The sequence below is a fragment of the Oncorhynchus clarkii genome, chromosome 33 (genome assembly GCF_045791955.1).
Source record: "Oncorhynchus clarkii lewisi isolate Uvic-CL-2024 chromosome 33, UVic_Ocla_1.0, whole genome shotgun sequence".
Taxonomy (NCBI): Eukaryota; Metazoa; Chordata; class Actinopteri; order Salmoniformes; family Salmonidae; genus Oncorhynchus; species Oncorhynchus clarkii.
In genome coordinates this window covers 29,520,328-29,537,211 of record NC_092179.1, presented here as the reverse complement: position 1 = coordinate 29,537,211, position 16,884 = coordinate 29,520,328, and the positions used below count along the sequence as shown (strand labels likewise).

Below are 16,884 nucleotides of genomic sequence, written 5' to 3'. Positions count from 1 at the left end.
TCAAACACCAACTCCCAAAAGGTTGAACCTCAACGTTGAATTGAGATATAGAATGAGGTTTAACAGTGAACCAACGTTCCCACCCTACGTCCAGCTCCGCCCATAAAAAAAGAGATCTAGGTTTGACGTTTTCTGTGAAGGTCTTTGTCCTGCTGGGTCTTTTTCAGCTGAGGTAACCTGAGGGAGAGGTTTCTGTGAAGGTCTTTATACTGCTGGGTATGTTTCAGCTGAGGTAACTGAGGGAGAGGTTTCTGTGAAGGTCTTTATACTGCTGCGTCTGTTTCAGCTGAGGTAACCTGAGGGAGAGGTTTCTGTGAAGGTCTTTATACTGCTGGGTCTGTTTCAGCTGAGGTAACCTGCGGGAGAGGTTTCTGTGGAGATCTTTATACTGCTGGGTCTGTTTCAGCTGAGGTAACCTGAGGGAGAGGTTTCTGTGAAGGTCTTTATACTGCTGGGTCTGTTTCAGCTGAGGTAACCTGAGGGAGAGGTTTCTGTGAAGGTCTTTATACTGCTGGGTCTGTTTCAGCTGAGGTAACCTGAGAGAGTTTTCCGTGAGGGTCTTTATACTGCTGGGTCTGTTTCAGCTGAGGTAACCTGAGGGAGAGGTTTCTGTGAAGGTCTTTATACTGCTGGGTCTGTTTCAGCTGAGGTAACCTGCGGGAGAGGTTTCTGTGAGGGTCTTTATACTGCTGGGTCTGTTTCAGCTGAGGTAACCTGAGGGAGAGGTTTCTGTGAAGGTCTTTATACTGCTGGGTCTGTTTCAGCTGAGGTAACCTGCGGGAGAGGTTTCTGTGAAGGTCTTTATACTGCTGGGTCTGTTTCAGCTGAGGTAACCTGCGGGAGAGGTTTCTGTGAGGGTCTTTATACTGCTGGGTCTGTTTCAGCTGAGGTAACCTGAGAGAGAGTTTTCCGTGAAGGTCTTTATACTGCTGGGTCTGTTTCGGCTGAGGTAACCTGAGAGAGAGCGTGGCTAATTGGTCGGCTGGCCTGCCGTCTTCACGCTCTCTCTGCCACTTTGTTATGGATCATAAAAACGCTGTCAGCTTGTGTGTGTAGAGACATGGAGGAAGGAGTAGGGTGTCGACTCTCTCTAATGGATATAACTGCTGTGTGGGTCGACATGTTAGTGTGGGAGATGGATGTTACTGCCCACCATGTTGGCTCTGTCAACCCTTTTCCAGGGGCAAGACCAAGCTAATATCCTCCACCCACAGGTTCTCTCTCTCTGGTCTTTCTCAATCCCACTTTCACATTCAGTTATGGAGTGTTTTTGATAACATGGAAATTAATTCTGTTCAACCCACAAAGTCGGCCAAGGGATTTGACACAGTCCCACATCTCTCCACTAGAGATGTCATTCAGAACGTATCGTCCATCAGAGTTGAGTTCAGCAGTCTATCTGAATAATATTATGTGGTGCAGGGAGAAGGGGCCCTCTTAATTAAATATGGAACCAGCACCTCATTTGAATTTCTCCTGGGAGTGTCTGAGCATGGTGTTTGAAGAACACAGACGTGGACCTAATGGGTAATTGACCATGGCGCCCGCGGTGGTGCCCACTGGGCATCGATGCTGCTTGGGCACCAAGCCTCTGGCAACACAGGTCAGAGAGAGCGAGAGACAGAAAGAGGAGAGTGCCAACAGACGAATGAGGGCATGCAATTCAGTCTGACTAGCCTGCAGGGTGTCTCCTAATGCAGGCTTATTATGCAACCATCCACAGGATCTGATTAGTGCAGAGGGGATAGGATTGGACAAGCCTGGCTGGAGAGGACTACAGAGGTTTAAACACATCCCAAATAATAACAGGAGCTGGACAAAGATCCAATGCAATGGTGGATGGAGACAGTCTGGCGCTGTGTCGGATGGAGACAGTCTGGCGCTGTGTCGGATGGAGACAGTCTGGCGCTGTGTCGGATGGAGACAGTCTGGCGCTGTGTCGGATGGAGACTGTCTGGCACTGTGTCGGATGGAGACTGTCTGGGGGCGTGGTGGATGGAGACAGTCTGGCGCTGTGTCGGATGGAGACTGTCTGGCACTGTGTCGGATGGAGACTGTCTGGGGGCGTGGTGGATGGAGACAGTCTGGCGCTGTGTCGGATGGAGACTGTCTGGCGCTGTGTCGGATGGAGACTGTCTGGGGGCGTGGTGGATGGAGACAGTCTGGCGGTGTGTCGGATGGAGACTGTCTGGCGCTGTGTCGGATGGAGACTGTCTGGCGCTGTGTCGGATGGAGACTGTCTGGCGCTGTGTCGGATGGAGACTGTCTGGCGCTGTGTCGGATGGAGTCTGTCTGGCGCTGTGTCGGATGGAGTCTGTCTGGCGCTGTGTCGGATGGAGACTGTCTGGCGCTGTGTCGGATGGAGACTGTCTGGCGCTGTGTCGGATGGAGACTGTCTGGCGCTGTGTCGGATGGAGACTGTCTGGCGCTGTAGACCAGGTGTGGTCTACACCGCCAAATCCCCTTGCTCCCCCCTCCACAGGAACCTACCTGGCGGTGTCAGAACATGTCAGACACCTTTGTTACCCCCAATAAGATCACACTATACACTGAGCTGTCTTTTTCATTGTACTGGCTCGAGGTGTTGTTCTGAATGAATCCCTCCTCCTCCATCCCTCAGACTCTGTGTTCTCTCTCCCTCTCCAGACAAAGACAGGCCCCCTGGTCATTCTCAGGACGGGTCACCACAGAGCATAGCGTCCACTAAGGTGAGTCCTGCTGACGAAGTGTTTTACACATTAAAAACAGGGGGGAGGGGGCTGGACAAAAAGGAAGAGTCACCACTATAGTTAGCTGTTCATGCTTTAATTCATGTCAGTGTGTGATTTATTTAAGCAATAAGGCCCAAGGGGGTGTGGTATATGGCCAATATACCGCGGCCAAGGGCTATTCTTAAGCACGACGCAACGCGGAGGTGCCTTATTGCTATTTAAAAACTGGGAGGAGAGGCTGGCTGGCTGGCTGGCTGGCTGGCTGGCTGGCTGGCTGGCTTGCTGCCTGGTGCTCCACCGTACTGAATACACACAGCTAGCTGCCTGATGCTCCACTGTACTGAATACACAGAGCTGCCTGATGTTCCACCGTACTGAATACACAGAGCTGCCTGATGCTCCACCGTACTGAATACACAGAGCTGCCTGATGCTCCACCGTACTGAATACACACAGCTGCCTGATGCTCCACCGTACTGAATACACACAGCTAGCTGCCTGATGCTCCACCGTACTGAATACACACAGCTGCCTGATGCTCCACCGTACTGAATACACACAGCTGCCTGATGCTCCACCGTACTGAATACACAGCTGCCTGATGTTCCACCGTACTGAATACACAGAGCTGCCTGATGCTCCACCGTACTGAATACACAGAGCTGCCTGATGCTCCACCGTACTGAATACACACAGCTGCCTGATGCTCCACCGTACTGAATACACACAGCTGCCTGATGCTCCACCGTACTGAATACACACAGCTGCCTGATGCTCCACCGTACTGAATACACACAGCTGCCTGATGCTCCACTGTACTGAATACACACAGCTGCCTGATGCTCCACCGTACTGAATACACAGCTGCCTGATGTTCCACCGTACTGAATACACAGAGCTGCCTGATGCTCCACCGTACTGAATACACAGAGCTGCCTGATGCTCCACCGTACTGAATACACACAGCTGCCTGATGTTCCACCGTACTGAATACACAGAGCTGCCTGATGCTCCACCGTACTGAATACACAGAGCTGCCTGATGCTCCACCGTACTGAATACACAGAGCTGCCTGATGCTCCACCGTACTGAATACACAGAGCTGCCTGATGCTCCACCGTACTGAATACACAGAGCTGCCTGATGCTCCACCGTACTGAATACACAGAGCTGCCTGATGCTCCACCGTACTGAATACACACAGCTGCCTGATGCTCCACGTTACTGAATACACAGCTGCCTGATGCATCACCGTACTGAATACACAGAGCTGCCTGATGCTCCACCGTACTGAATACACACAGCTGCCTGATGCTCCACCGTACTGAATACACAGAGCTGCCTGATGCTCCACTGTACTGAATACACACAGCTGCCTGATGCTCCACCGTACTGAATGCACACAGCTGCCTGATGCTCCACTGTACTGAATACACACAGCTGCCTGATGCTCCACCGTACTGAATACACAGAGCTGCCTGATGCTCCACCGTACTGAATACACACAGCTGCCTGATGCTCCACCGTACTGAATACACAGAGCTGCCTGGCACGCTAGTGACGCTACATTATCTCTGTTTCATCATATCATCTCTAACAAACAAACCTCTTGACAAATTATTCTGGAACATCTTAGAAGTGTTAAAGTGCTGTGAATCATCTGATGCCAGTTGTGTTGGTAAATATTTTCTGTATACTCTGGGTAGAATCATCCTTTTGATTTGGGCTGACATTTAGACAACCGTTTGAACCTAGCCAGACACTTTCTGAAACTTTATCCTCCGAGAGATCGGAAGGCGCACCGGTACCTCCCTTGGAGATCGTGTGTGTGTGTGTGTGTGTGTGTGTGTGTGTGCACCAATAAACCCTCTGTGATGAAAGTATTTTTTTTTAGTGAGAGCCCCGCCGCGACCTCCTCCACCCCTCCAACCCTCTGTTTGATCTGGTCACGACAGGCAGGCGGGCGGTGTGTTCCCCTCCTCCACTCTCTCCCTGGTTTAGAACCCAGAACCTTAGTCAAGATCAAAGAGCTCTGCCATGAGTAAACTCATTTTAATGGGAGAGCGTGTAGGTTCAACAAACACTCTTGCTTTTGGGAGTTATCCTTAGGAGAACACAGACGCACACAGGCACCATGTCTCCCTGGGTAACTGCTCAGGCTTACACAGATCTGGGATGTTTAGGGTGTGTTCATGATGTGTTCTTAAAAGGCTAGACATTGAAGTGGGACTGGGAGAGAAAGAGAGCCTGACTGTGCTTATACAGGCAGACCAATTCTGATATTTTTCCCACTAATTGGTGTTTTGGCCAATCACATCAGATATTTTTTAGAGCCCCACTCTCTCTCTTCCTGGTTGCCCCCTCCCCCTCCCCTACACGCTTGGCTCTGTGATTGCCCCCCTCCCCCTACACGCTTGGCTCTGTGATTGCCCCCCCCTCCCCCTACACGCTTGGCTCTGTGATGCCCCCCCCCCCCTCCCCCTACACGCTTGGCTCTGTGATTGCCCCCCCCTCCCCCTACACGCTTGGCTCTGTGATTGCCCCCCCTCCCCTTACACGCTTGGCTCTGTGATGCCCCCACCCCTCCCCCTACACGCTTGGCTCTGTGATGCCCCACCTCCCCCTACACGCTTGGCTCTGTGATGCCCCCCCTCCCCCTACACGCTTGGCTCTGTGATGCCCCCCCCCATCCCCCTACACTCTTGGCTCTGTAATGCCCCCCCCCCCCTCCCCCTACACGCTTGGCTCTGTGATGCCCCCCCCTCCCCCCTACACGCTTGGCTCTGTAATGCCTCCCCTCCCCCCTACACGCTTGGCTCTGTAATGCCCCCCCTCCCCCTACACGCTTGGCTCTGTAATGCCCCCCCTCCCCCTACACGCTTGGCTCTGTGATGCCCCCCCCCCCCCCCTCCCCCTACACGCTTGGCTCTGTGATGCCCCCCCCCTCCCCCTACATGCTTGCCTCTGTGATGCCCCCGCCCCCTCCCCCTACACGCTTGGCTCTGTGATGCCCCCGCCCCCTCCCCCTACACGCTTGGCTCTGTGATGCCCCCGCCCCCTCCCCCTACACGCTTGGCTCTGTGATGCCCCCGCCCCCTCCCCCTACACGCTTGGCTCTGTGATGCCCCCTCCCCCTACACGCTTGGCTCTGTGATGCCCCCTCCCCCTACACTCTTGGCTCTGTGATGCCCCCCCCTCCCCCTACACGCTTGCCTCTGTGATGCCCCCGCCCCCTCCCCCTACACGCTTGGCTCTGTGATGCCCCCTCCCCCTACACGCTTGGCTCTGTGATGCCCCCGCCCCCTCCCCCTACACGCTTGGCTCTGTGATGCCCCCTCCCCCTACACGCTTGGCTCTGTGATGCCCCCCCCTCCCCCTACACGCTTGCCTCTGTGATGCCCCCGCCCCCTCCCCCTACACGCTTGGCTCTGTGATGCCCCCGCCCCCTCCCCCTACACGCTTGCCTCTGTGATGCCCCCGCCCCCTCCCCCTACACGCTTGGCTCTGTGATGCCCCCTCCCCCTACACGCTTGCCTCTGTGATGCCCCCTACACGCTTGGCTCTGTGATGCCCCCGCCCCCTCCCCCTACACGCTTGCCTCTGTGATGCCCCCGCCCCCTCCCCCTACACGCTTGGCTCTGTGATGCCCCCGCCCCCTCCCCCTACACGCTTGCCTCTGTGATGCCCCCTACACGCTTGCCTCTGTGATGCCCCCCCCCCTCCCCCTACACGCTTGGCTCTGTGATGCCCCCTACACGCTTGCCTCTGTGATGCCCCCCCCCCTCCCCCTACACGCTTGGCTCTGTGATGCCCCCTCCCCCTCCCCCTACACGCTTGGCTCTGTGATGCCCCCCCCTCCCCCTACACGCTTGCCTCTGTGATGCCCCCGCCCCCTCCCCCTACACGCTTGGCTCTGTGATGCCCCCTACACGCTTGCCTCTGTGATGCCCCCGCCCCCTCCCCCTACACGCTTGGCTCTGTGATGCCCCCGCCCCCCTCCCCCTACACGCTTGGCTCTGTGATGCCCCCCCCCCTCCCCCTACACGCTTGGCTCTGTGATGCCCCCGCCCCCCTCCCCCTACACGCTTGGCTCTGTGATGCCCCCGCCCCCTCCCCCTACACGCTTGGCTCTGTGATGCCCCCGCCCCCCTCCCCCTACACGCTTGGCTCTGTGATGCCCCCGCCCCCTCCCCCTACACGCTTGGCTCTGTGATGCCCCCCCCCTCCCCCTACACGCTTGGCTCTGTGATGCCCCCGCCCCCTCCCCCTACACGCTTGGCTCTGTGATGCCCCCCCCCTCCCCCTACACGCTTGGCTCTGTGATGCCCCCCCCCTCCCCCTACACGCTTGGCTCTGTGATGCCCCCCCCCCTCCCCCTACACGCTTGGCTCTGTGATGCCCCCCCCCCTCCCCCTACACGCTTGCCTCTGTGATGCCCGTTTTCATATATTTGTCTTGTTTTTGAATGACTTAGGGTCACTAATGCGACTTGACTCTCTAACTTGCTTTCTCTCTCCAGAATGTTTAATCAAGCATAGCCAGCTCTCTGCATCCCCAGTCCCCTAGCTAGCCCCTTAAAGGACAATACCAAATGAGGACTGAGCGATGCAGAGGGAGAGGGGTAGAGAGAGCGAAAGACGGAGAGGGGTAGAGAAAGCGAGAGACGGAGAGGGGTAGAAAGAGAGATGGAGAGAACCAGAGGGAGAGGGGTAGAGAGACTGAGAGAGGGGTAGAGTGACTGAGAGAGGGGTAGAGTGACTGAGAGAGGGGTAGAGTGACTGAGAGAGGGGTAGAGTGACTGAGAGAGGGGTAGAGTGACTGAGAGAGGGGTAGAGTGACTGAGAGAGGGGTAGAGTGACTGAGAGAGGGGTAGAGTGACTGAGAGAGGGGTAGAGTGACTGTGAGAGGGGTAGAGTGACTGAGAGAGGGGTAGAGTGACTGAGAGAGGGGTAGAGTGACTGAGAGAGGGGTAGAGTGACTGAGAGAGGGGTAGAGTGACTGGGAGAGGGGTAGAGCGACGGAGAGGGGTAGAGCGACGGAGAGGGGTAGAGCGACGGAGAGGGGTAGAGCGACGGAGAGGGGTAGAGCGACGGGGAGGGGTAGAGCGACGGGGAGGGGTAGAGCGACGGGGAGGGGTAGAGCGACGGGGAGGGGTAGAGCGACGGAGAGGGGTAGAGCGACGGAGAGGGGTAGAGCGACGGAGAGGGGTAGAGCGACGGAGAGGGGTAGAGCGACGGAGAGGGGTAGAGCGAGACTGAGAGAGGGGTAGAGCGAGACTGAGAGAGGGGTAGAGCGAGACTGAGAGAGGGGTAGAGCGAGACTGAGAGAGGGGTAGAGCGAGACTGAGAGAGGGGTAGAGCGAGACTGAGAGAGGGGTAGAGCGAGACTGAGAGAGGGGTAGAGCGAGACAGAGAGAGGGGTAGAGCGAGACTGAGAGAGGGGTAGAGCGAGACTGAGAGAGGGGTAGAGCGAGACTGAGAGAGGGGTAGAGCGAGACTGAGAGAGGGGCAGAGCGAGACTGAGAGAGGGGCAGAGCGAGACTGAGAGAGGGGCAGAGCGAGACTGAGAGAGGGGCAGAGCGAGACTGAGAGAGGGGCAGAGCGAGACTGAGAGAGGGGCAGAGAGAGTGAGAGACAGAGACGGAGAGGGGTAGAGAGAGTGAGAGACAGAGACGGAGAGGGGTAGAGAGAGTGAGAGACAGAGACGGAGAGGGGTAGAGAGAGTGAGAGACAGAGACGGAGAGGGGTAGAGAGAGTGAGAGACAGACGGAGAGGGGTAGAGAGAGTGAGAGACAGAGAGGGGTAGAAAGAGAGATGGAGAGAACCAGAGGGAGAGGGGTAGAGAGAGCGAGGCGAAGAGGGGTAGGGAGAGGGGTAGAGAGAGCGAGGCGAAGAGGGGTAGGGAGAGGGGTAGAGAGAGAGGGAAACGGAGAGGGGTAGAGAGAGAGATCCAGCAGTATAGAAGCAATGATCTAAGTTGGCCTCATTTTCTCCTCGTTTCTCCCTGTCTTAGTCTCTGACACATGGGGGGCCAGCGCTGGGGGGCCAGACTGTTATATCCAGTGGGGGGAGGGATAATGCTGTTGGCTGGCTGATCTCTCTCTACTAAAGAGGGTTAATTGGAGCTCTGCTGTGTGATTTGATCACCGTACTTAATGCAATGTTAACATCTCATTTTGTTTTGGGGTTTATTTGAACTTTTCCCATGATGCACATATGCAGAGTCTAGCTGAGCCCTAAAAGTAGGGAACGCTCCACTTCGATGCTGACCAGAGCACTGTGTGTGTTTTGACTCTCTGGACATGACCACACTGTTTGAGGGGATCACCCATATCGATTCACTGGTATTGATAGCAGAGTGGACAATGTAGAAGGACTTTATGCTTACAAAAGTTAAATTTTTGTCTTAAATTGATCACTTAAAATAGACACTTGAATAATAATGAAATAAATGAGCATAAAAGCTTGGGATGAATCGGTTTTCAGAACTCCTCCTTCCAGCCAGCGGAGCGACCCAGGACACCATCTCTCTCTGTCTCTCTCCCCAGGAGGAGGCTCATGTCCTAGAGTGGGACCGTGAGGAGGGCTTGCCCCCCATCGATGAGACCCCCAAGACCCAGGATGACTTCCAGGAGCGCCGAGCGCAGGCTATCGGAGCCAAGGCCCGGGAAATAGAGCAGGTACCCAACACAGCCATGTCTCTGGCGTGGTGAGCCCACATACACACTTCAGCCCAACACAGCCATGTCTCTGGCGTGGTGAGCCCACATACACACTTCAGCCCAACACAGCCATGTCTCTGGCGTGGTGAGCCCACATACACACTTCAGCCCAACACAGCCATGTCTCTGGCGTGGTGAGCCCACATACACACTTCAGCCCAACACAGCCATGTCTCTGGCGTGGTGAGCCCACATACACACTTCAGGTTTTTTATCATATGTATAATGATACAGAGACGTCACATTAAACAGTCAGGTCATGTGGTCTGGAAAAGTGGAATTCAGGCCTGGAGTTTTTCCTTATCCTGTCATCTGAAGCAGGAGAAACTCCTGGGCCGAGTCATGGTTTCTTATCAGTGTATTACTGCAAACAGCCAGAAGCCCATACATACCAGGTTTACATACCACCCCCACCTGGCCTAGTTCTACCCAGGTTAATATACCACCCCCACCCAGCCTAGTTCTACCTAGGTTAATATACCACCCCCACCCAGCCTAGTGCTACCCAGGTTTATATACCACCCCCACATAGCCTAGTTCTACCCAGGTTTATATACTACCCCCACCCGGCCTAGTTCTACCCAGGTTTATATACCACCCCCACCCAGCCTAGTTCTACCCAGGTTTATATACCACCAGCCTAGTTCTACCCAGGTTTATATACCACCCCCACCCAGCCTAGTTCTACCCAGGTTTATATACCACCCCAACCCAGCCTAGTTCTACACAGGTTTATATACCACCCCCACCCAGCCTAATTCTACCCAGGTTAACATACCACCCCCACCCAGTCTAGTTCTACCCAGGTTAATATATCACCCCCACCCAGCCTAATTCTACCCAGGTTAATATACCACCCCCACCCAGCCTAGTTCTACCCAGGTTAATATATCACCCCCACAAAGCCTAATTCTACCCAGGTTTATATACCACCAGTCTAGTTCTACCCAGGTTAACATACCACCCAGCCTAGTACTACTCAGGTTAACATACCACCACCACCCAGCCTAGTACTACCCAGGTTAATATACCACCAGTCTAGTTCTTCCCAGGTTAACATACCACTACCACCCAGCCTAGTGCTACCCAGGTTAACATACCACCACCACCCAGTCTAGTGCTACCCAGGTTTATATACCACCAGTCTAGTTCTACCCAGGTTAACATACCACCACCACCCAGCCTAGTACTACCCAAGTTAATATACCACCAGTCGAGTGCTACCCAGGTTAATATACCACCCCCACCCAGCCTAGTTCTACCCAGGTTAACATACCACCACCACCCAGCCTAGTTCTACCCAGGTTAACATACCACCCCCACCCAGCCTAGTTCTACCCAGGTTAACATACCACCAGTCTAGTTCTACCCAGGTTAACATACCACCACCACCCAGTCTAGTTCTACCCAGGTTAACATACCACCACCACCCAGCCTAGTTCTACCCAGGTTAACATACCACCACCACCCAGTCTAGTTCTACCCAGGTTAACATACCACCACCCAGCCTAGTTCTACCCAGGTTAACATACCACCACCACCCAGTCTAGTTCTACCCAGGTTAACATACCACCACCACCCAGCCTAGTTCTATCCAGGTTAACATACCACCACCACCCAGTCTAGTGCTACCCAGGTTAACATACCACCAGTCTAGTTCTACCCAGGTTAATATACCACCCAGCCTAGTTCTACCCAGGTTAACATACCACCACCACCCAGTCTAGTTCTACCCAGGTTAACATACCACCACCACCCAGCCTTGTTCTACCCAGGTTAACATACCACCACCACCCAGTCTAGTTCTACCCAGGTTAACATACCACCAGTCTAGTTCTACCCAGGTTAACAAACCACCCAGCCTAGTTCTACCAAGGTTAACATACCACCACCACCCAGCCTAGTTCTACCCAGGTTAACATACCACCACCACCCAGCCTAGTTCTACCCAGGTTAACATACCACCCCCACCCAGCCTAGTTCTACCCAGGTTAACATACCACCACCACCCAGCCTAGTTCTACCCAGGTTAACATACCACCACCACCCAGCCTAGTGCTACCCAGGTTAACATACCACCACCACCCAGTCTAGTTCTACCCAGGTTAACATACCACCACCACCCAGTCTAGTTCTACCCAGGTTAACATACCACCACCACCCAGCCTAGTTCTACCCAGGTTAACATACCACCACCACCCAGCCTAGTTCTACCCAGGTTAACATACCACCACCACCCAGTCTAGTTCTACCCAGGTTAATATACCACCAGTCTAGTTCTACCCAGGTTAACATACCACCACCACCCAGTCTAGTTCTACCCAGGTTAACATACCACCAGTCTAGTTCTACCCAGGTTAACAAACCACCCAGCCTAGTTCTACCAAGGTTAACATACCACCACCACCCAGCCTAGTTCTACCCAGGTTAACATACCACCACCACCCAGCCTAGTTCTACCCAGGTTAACATACCACCACCACCCAGCCTAGTTCTACCCAGGTTAACATACCACCAGTCTAGTTCTACCCAGGTTAACATACCACCACCACCCAGCCTAGTTCTACCCAGGTTAACATACCACCCAGCCTAGTTCTACCCAGGTTAACATACCACCCCCACCCAGCCTAGTTCTACCCAGGTTAACATACCACCACCACCCAGCCTAGTTCTACCCAGGTTAACATACCACCACCACCCAGCCTAGTTCTACCCAGGTTAACATACCACCACCACCCAGCCTAGTTCTACCCAGGTTAACATACCACCACCACCCAGTCTAGTTCTACCCAGGTTAATATACCACCAGTCTAGTTCTACCCAGGTTAACATACCACCACCACCCAGTCTAGTTCTACCCAGGTTAACATACCACCACCACCCAGTCTAGTTCTACCCAGGTTAACATACCACCACCACCCAGTCTAGTTCTACCCAGGTTAACATACCACCACCACCCAGTCTAGTACTACCCAGGTTAACATACCACCCCCACCCAGTCTAGTTCTACCCAGGTTAACATACCACCACCACCCAGTCTAGTTCTACCCAGGTTAACATACCACCACCACCCAGTCTAGTTCTACCCAGGTTAACATACCGCCACCACCCAGCCTAGTTCTACCCAGGTTAACATACCACCACCACCCAGCCTAGTTCTACCCAGGTTAACATACCACCACCACCACCACCCAGTCTAGCTCTACCCAGGTTAACATACCACCACCACCCAGTCTAGTTCTACCCAGGTTAACATACCACCACCACCCAGCCTAGGTCCACCCAGGTTAACATACCACCACCCAGTCTAGTGCTACCCAGGTTAACATACCACCAGTCTAGTTCTACCCAGGTAATATACCACCCAGCCTAGTTCTACCCAGGTTAACATACCACCACCACCCAGTCTAGTTCTACCCAGGTTAACATACCACCACCACCCAGCCTAGTTCTACCCAGGTTAACATACCACCAGTCTAGTTCTACCCAGGTTAATATACCACCCAGCCTAGTTCTACCCAGGTTAACATACCACCACCACCCAGCCTAGTTCTACCCAGGTTAACATACCACCACCACCCAGCCTAGTTCTACCCAGGTTAACATACCACCACCACCACCCAGCCTAGTTCTACCCAGGTTAACATACCACCAGTCTAGTTCTACCCAGGTTAACATACCACCACCACCCAGCCTAGTTCTACCCAGGTTAACATACCACCACCACCCAGCCTAGTTCTACCCAGGTTAACATACCACCACCACCCAGCCTAGTTCTACCCAGGTTAACATACCACCACCACCCAGCCTAGTTCTACCCAGGTTAACATACCACCACCACCCAGTCTAGTTCTACCCAGGTTAACATACCACCACCACCCAGTCTAGTTCTACCCAGGTTAACATACCACCACCACCCAGTCTAGTTCTACCCAGGTTAACATACCACCACCACCCAGTCTAGTTCTACCCAGGTTAACATACCACCACCACCCAGCCTAGTTCTACCCAGGTTAACATACCACCACCACCCAGTCTAGTTCTACCCAGGTTAACATACCACCACCACCCAGCCTAGTTCTACCCAGGTTAACATACCACCACCACCCAGTCTAGTTCTACCCAGGTTAATATACCACCAGGTTAACATACCACCACCACCCAGTCTAGTTCTACCCAGGTTAACATACCACCACCACCCAGTCTAGTTCTACCCAGGTTAACATACCACCACCACCCAGTCTAGTTCTACCAAGGTTAATATACCACCAGTCTAGTTCTACCCAGGTTAACATACCACCACCACCCAGCCTAGTACTACCCAGGTTAACATACCACCAGTCTAGTGCTACCCAGGTTAACATACCACCCCCACCCAGCCTAGTGCTACCCAGGTTAACATACCACCACCACCCAGCCTAGTGCTACCCAGGTTAATATACCACCCCCACCCAGCCTAGTTCTACCCAGGTTAATATACCACCAGTCTAGTGCTACCCAGGTTAACATACCACCACCACCCAGTCTAGTACTACCCAGGTTAACATACCACCAGTCTAGTTCTACCCAGGTTAACATACCACCACCACCCAGTCTAGTGCTACCCAGGTTAATATACCACCAGTCTAGTGCTACCCAGGTTAATATACCCCCAGTCTAGTGCTACCCAGGTTAATATACCACCAGTCTAGTGCTACCCAGGTTAACATACCACCACCACCCAGCCTAGTTCTACCCAGGTTAACATACCACCACCACCCAGCCTAGTTCTACCCAGGTTAACATACCACCAGTCTAGTTCTACCCAGGTTAATATACCACCAGTCTAGTTCTATCCAGGTTAATATACCACCACCACCCAGCCTAGTGCTACCCAGGTTAATATACCACCCCCACCCAGCCTAGTTCTACCCAGGTTAATATACCACCATTCTAGTTCTACCCAGGTTAACATACCACCCAGCCTAGTTCTACCCAGGTTAACATACCACCACCACCCAGTCTAGTTCTACCCAGGTTAACATACCACCACCACCCAGCCTAGTGCTACCCAGGTTAACATACCACCCAGCCTAGTTCTACCCAGGTTAATATACCACCACCACCACCCAGTCTAGTTCTACCCAGGTTAACATACCACCACCACCCAGTCTAGTTCTACCCAGGTTAACATACCACCACCACCCAGTCTAGTTCTACCCAGGTTAACATACCACCAGTCTAGTTCTACCCAGGTTAACAAACCACCCAGCCTAGTTCTACCAAGGTTAACATACCACCACCACCCAGCCTAGTTCTACCCAGGTTAACATACCACCACCACCCAGCCTAGTTCTACCCAGGTTAACATACCACCACCACCACCCAGCCTAGTTCTACCCAGGTTAACATACCACCAGTCTAGTTCTACCCAGGTTAACATACCACCACCACCCAGCCTAGTTCTACCCAGGTTAACATACCACCCAGCCTAGTTCTACCCAGGTTAACATACCACCCCCACCCAGCCTAGTTCTACCCAGGTTAACATACCACCACCACCCAGCCTAGTTCTACCCAGGTTAACATACCACCACCACCCAGCCTAGTTCTACCCAGGTTAACATACCACCACCACCCAGCCTAGTTCTACCCAGGTTAACATACCACCACCACCCAGTCTAGTTCTACCCAGGTTAATATACCACCAGTCTAGTTCTACCCAGGTTAACATACCACCACCACCCAGTCTAGTTCTACCCAGGTTAACATACCACCACCACCCAGTCTAGTTCTACCCAGGTTAACATACCACCACCACCCAGTCTAGTTCTACCCAGGTTAACATACCACCACCACCCAGTCTAGTACTACCCAGGTTAACATACCACCCCCACCCAGTCTAGTTCTACCCAGGTTAACATACCACCACCACCCAGTCTAGTTCTACCCAGGTTAACATACCACCACCACCCAGTCTAGTTCTACCCAGGTTAACATACCACCACCACCCAGCCTAGTTCTACCCAGGTTAACATACCACCACCACCCAGCCTAGTTCTACCCAGGTTAACATACCACCACCACCACCCAGTCTAGCTCTACCCAGGTTAACATACCACCACCACCCAGTCTAGTTCTACCCAGGTTAATATACCACCAGTCTAGTTCTACCCAGGTTAACATACCACCACCACCCAGTCTAGTTCTACCCAGGTTAACATACCACCACCACCCAGTCTAGTTCTACCCAGGTTAACATACCACCACCACCCAGTCTAGTTCTACCCAGGTTAACATACCACCACCACCCAGTCTAGTACTACCCAGGTTAACATACCACCCCCACCCAGTCTAGTTCTACCCAGGTTAACATACCACCACCACCCAGTCTAGTTCTACCCAGGTTAACATACCACCACCACCCAGTCTAGTTCTACCCAGGTTAACATACCACCACCACCCAGCCTAGTTCTACCCAGGTTAACATACCACCACCACCCAGCCTAGTTCTACCCAGGTTAACATACCACCACCACCACCCAGTCTAGCTCTACCCAGGTTAACATACCACCACCACCCAGTCTAGTTCTACCCAGGTTAACATACCACCACCACCCAGCCTAGGTCCACCCAGGTTAACATACCACCACCACCACCCAGTCTAGTGCTACCCAGGTTAACATACCACCAGTCTAGCTCTACCCAGGTTAATATACCACCCAGCCTAGTTCTACCCAGGTTAACATACCACCACCACCCAGTCTAGTTCTACCCAGGTTAACATACCACCACCACCCAGCCTAGTTCTACCCAGGTTAACATACCACCAGTCTAGTTCTACCCAGGTTAATATACCACCCAGCCTAGTTCTACCCAGGTTAACATACCACCACCACCCAGCCTAGTTCTACCCAGGTTAACATACCACCACCACCCAGCCTAGTTCTACCCAGGTTAACATACCACCACCACCCAGCCTAGTTCTACCCAGGTTAACATACCACCAGTCTAGTTCTACCCAGGTTAACATACCACCACCACCCAGCCTAGTTCTACCCAGGTTAACATACCACCACCACCCAGTCTAGTTCTACCCAGGTTAACATACCACCACCACCCAGCCTAGTTCTACCCAGGTTAACATACCACCACCACCCAGTCTAGTTCTACCCAGGTTAACATACCACCACCACCCAGTCTAGTTCTACCCAGGTTAACATACCACCACCACCCAGTCTAGTTCTACCCAGGTTAACATACCACCACCACCCAGTCTAGTTCTACCCAGGTTAACATACCACCACCACCCAGCCTAGTTCTACCCAGGTTAACATACCACCACCACCCAGTCTAGTTCTACCCAGGTTAATATACCACCAGGTTAACATACCACCACCACCCAGTCTAGTTCTACCCAGGTTAACATACCACCACCACCCAGTCTAGTTCTACCCAGGTTAACATACCACC

General features: G+C 53.3%; 1 protein-coding gene across 5 annotated transcripts in view; it reads left to right on the top strand.

The window, feature by feature from the left end:
* Window positions 1-16,884, top strand: part of LOC139392614 (periphilin-1-like) — a 52,452-nt gene that overhangs the window by 21,062 nt on the left and 14,506 nt on the right. For all 5 annotated transcript variants that reach the window (XR_011629718.1, XR_011629719.1, XR_011629717.1 and 2 more), the window contains exons 8-9: window positions 2,647-2,708; window positions 9,259-9,390. Coding sequence is in view for 2 of the 5 variants with exons in the window: in XM_071140709.1 (XP_070996810.1) it covers window positions 2,647-2,708; window positions 9,259-9,390 (194 nt within the window). In the remaining 3 variants the exon portion in view is untranslated. The remainder of the gene's footprint in view (window positions 1-2,646; window positions 2,709-9,258; window positions 9,391-16,884) is intronic.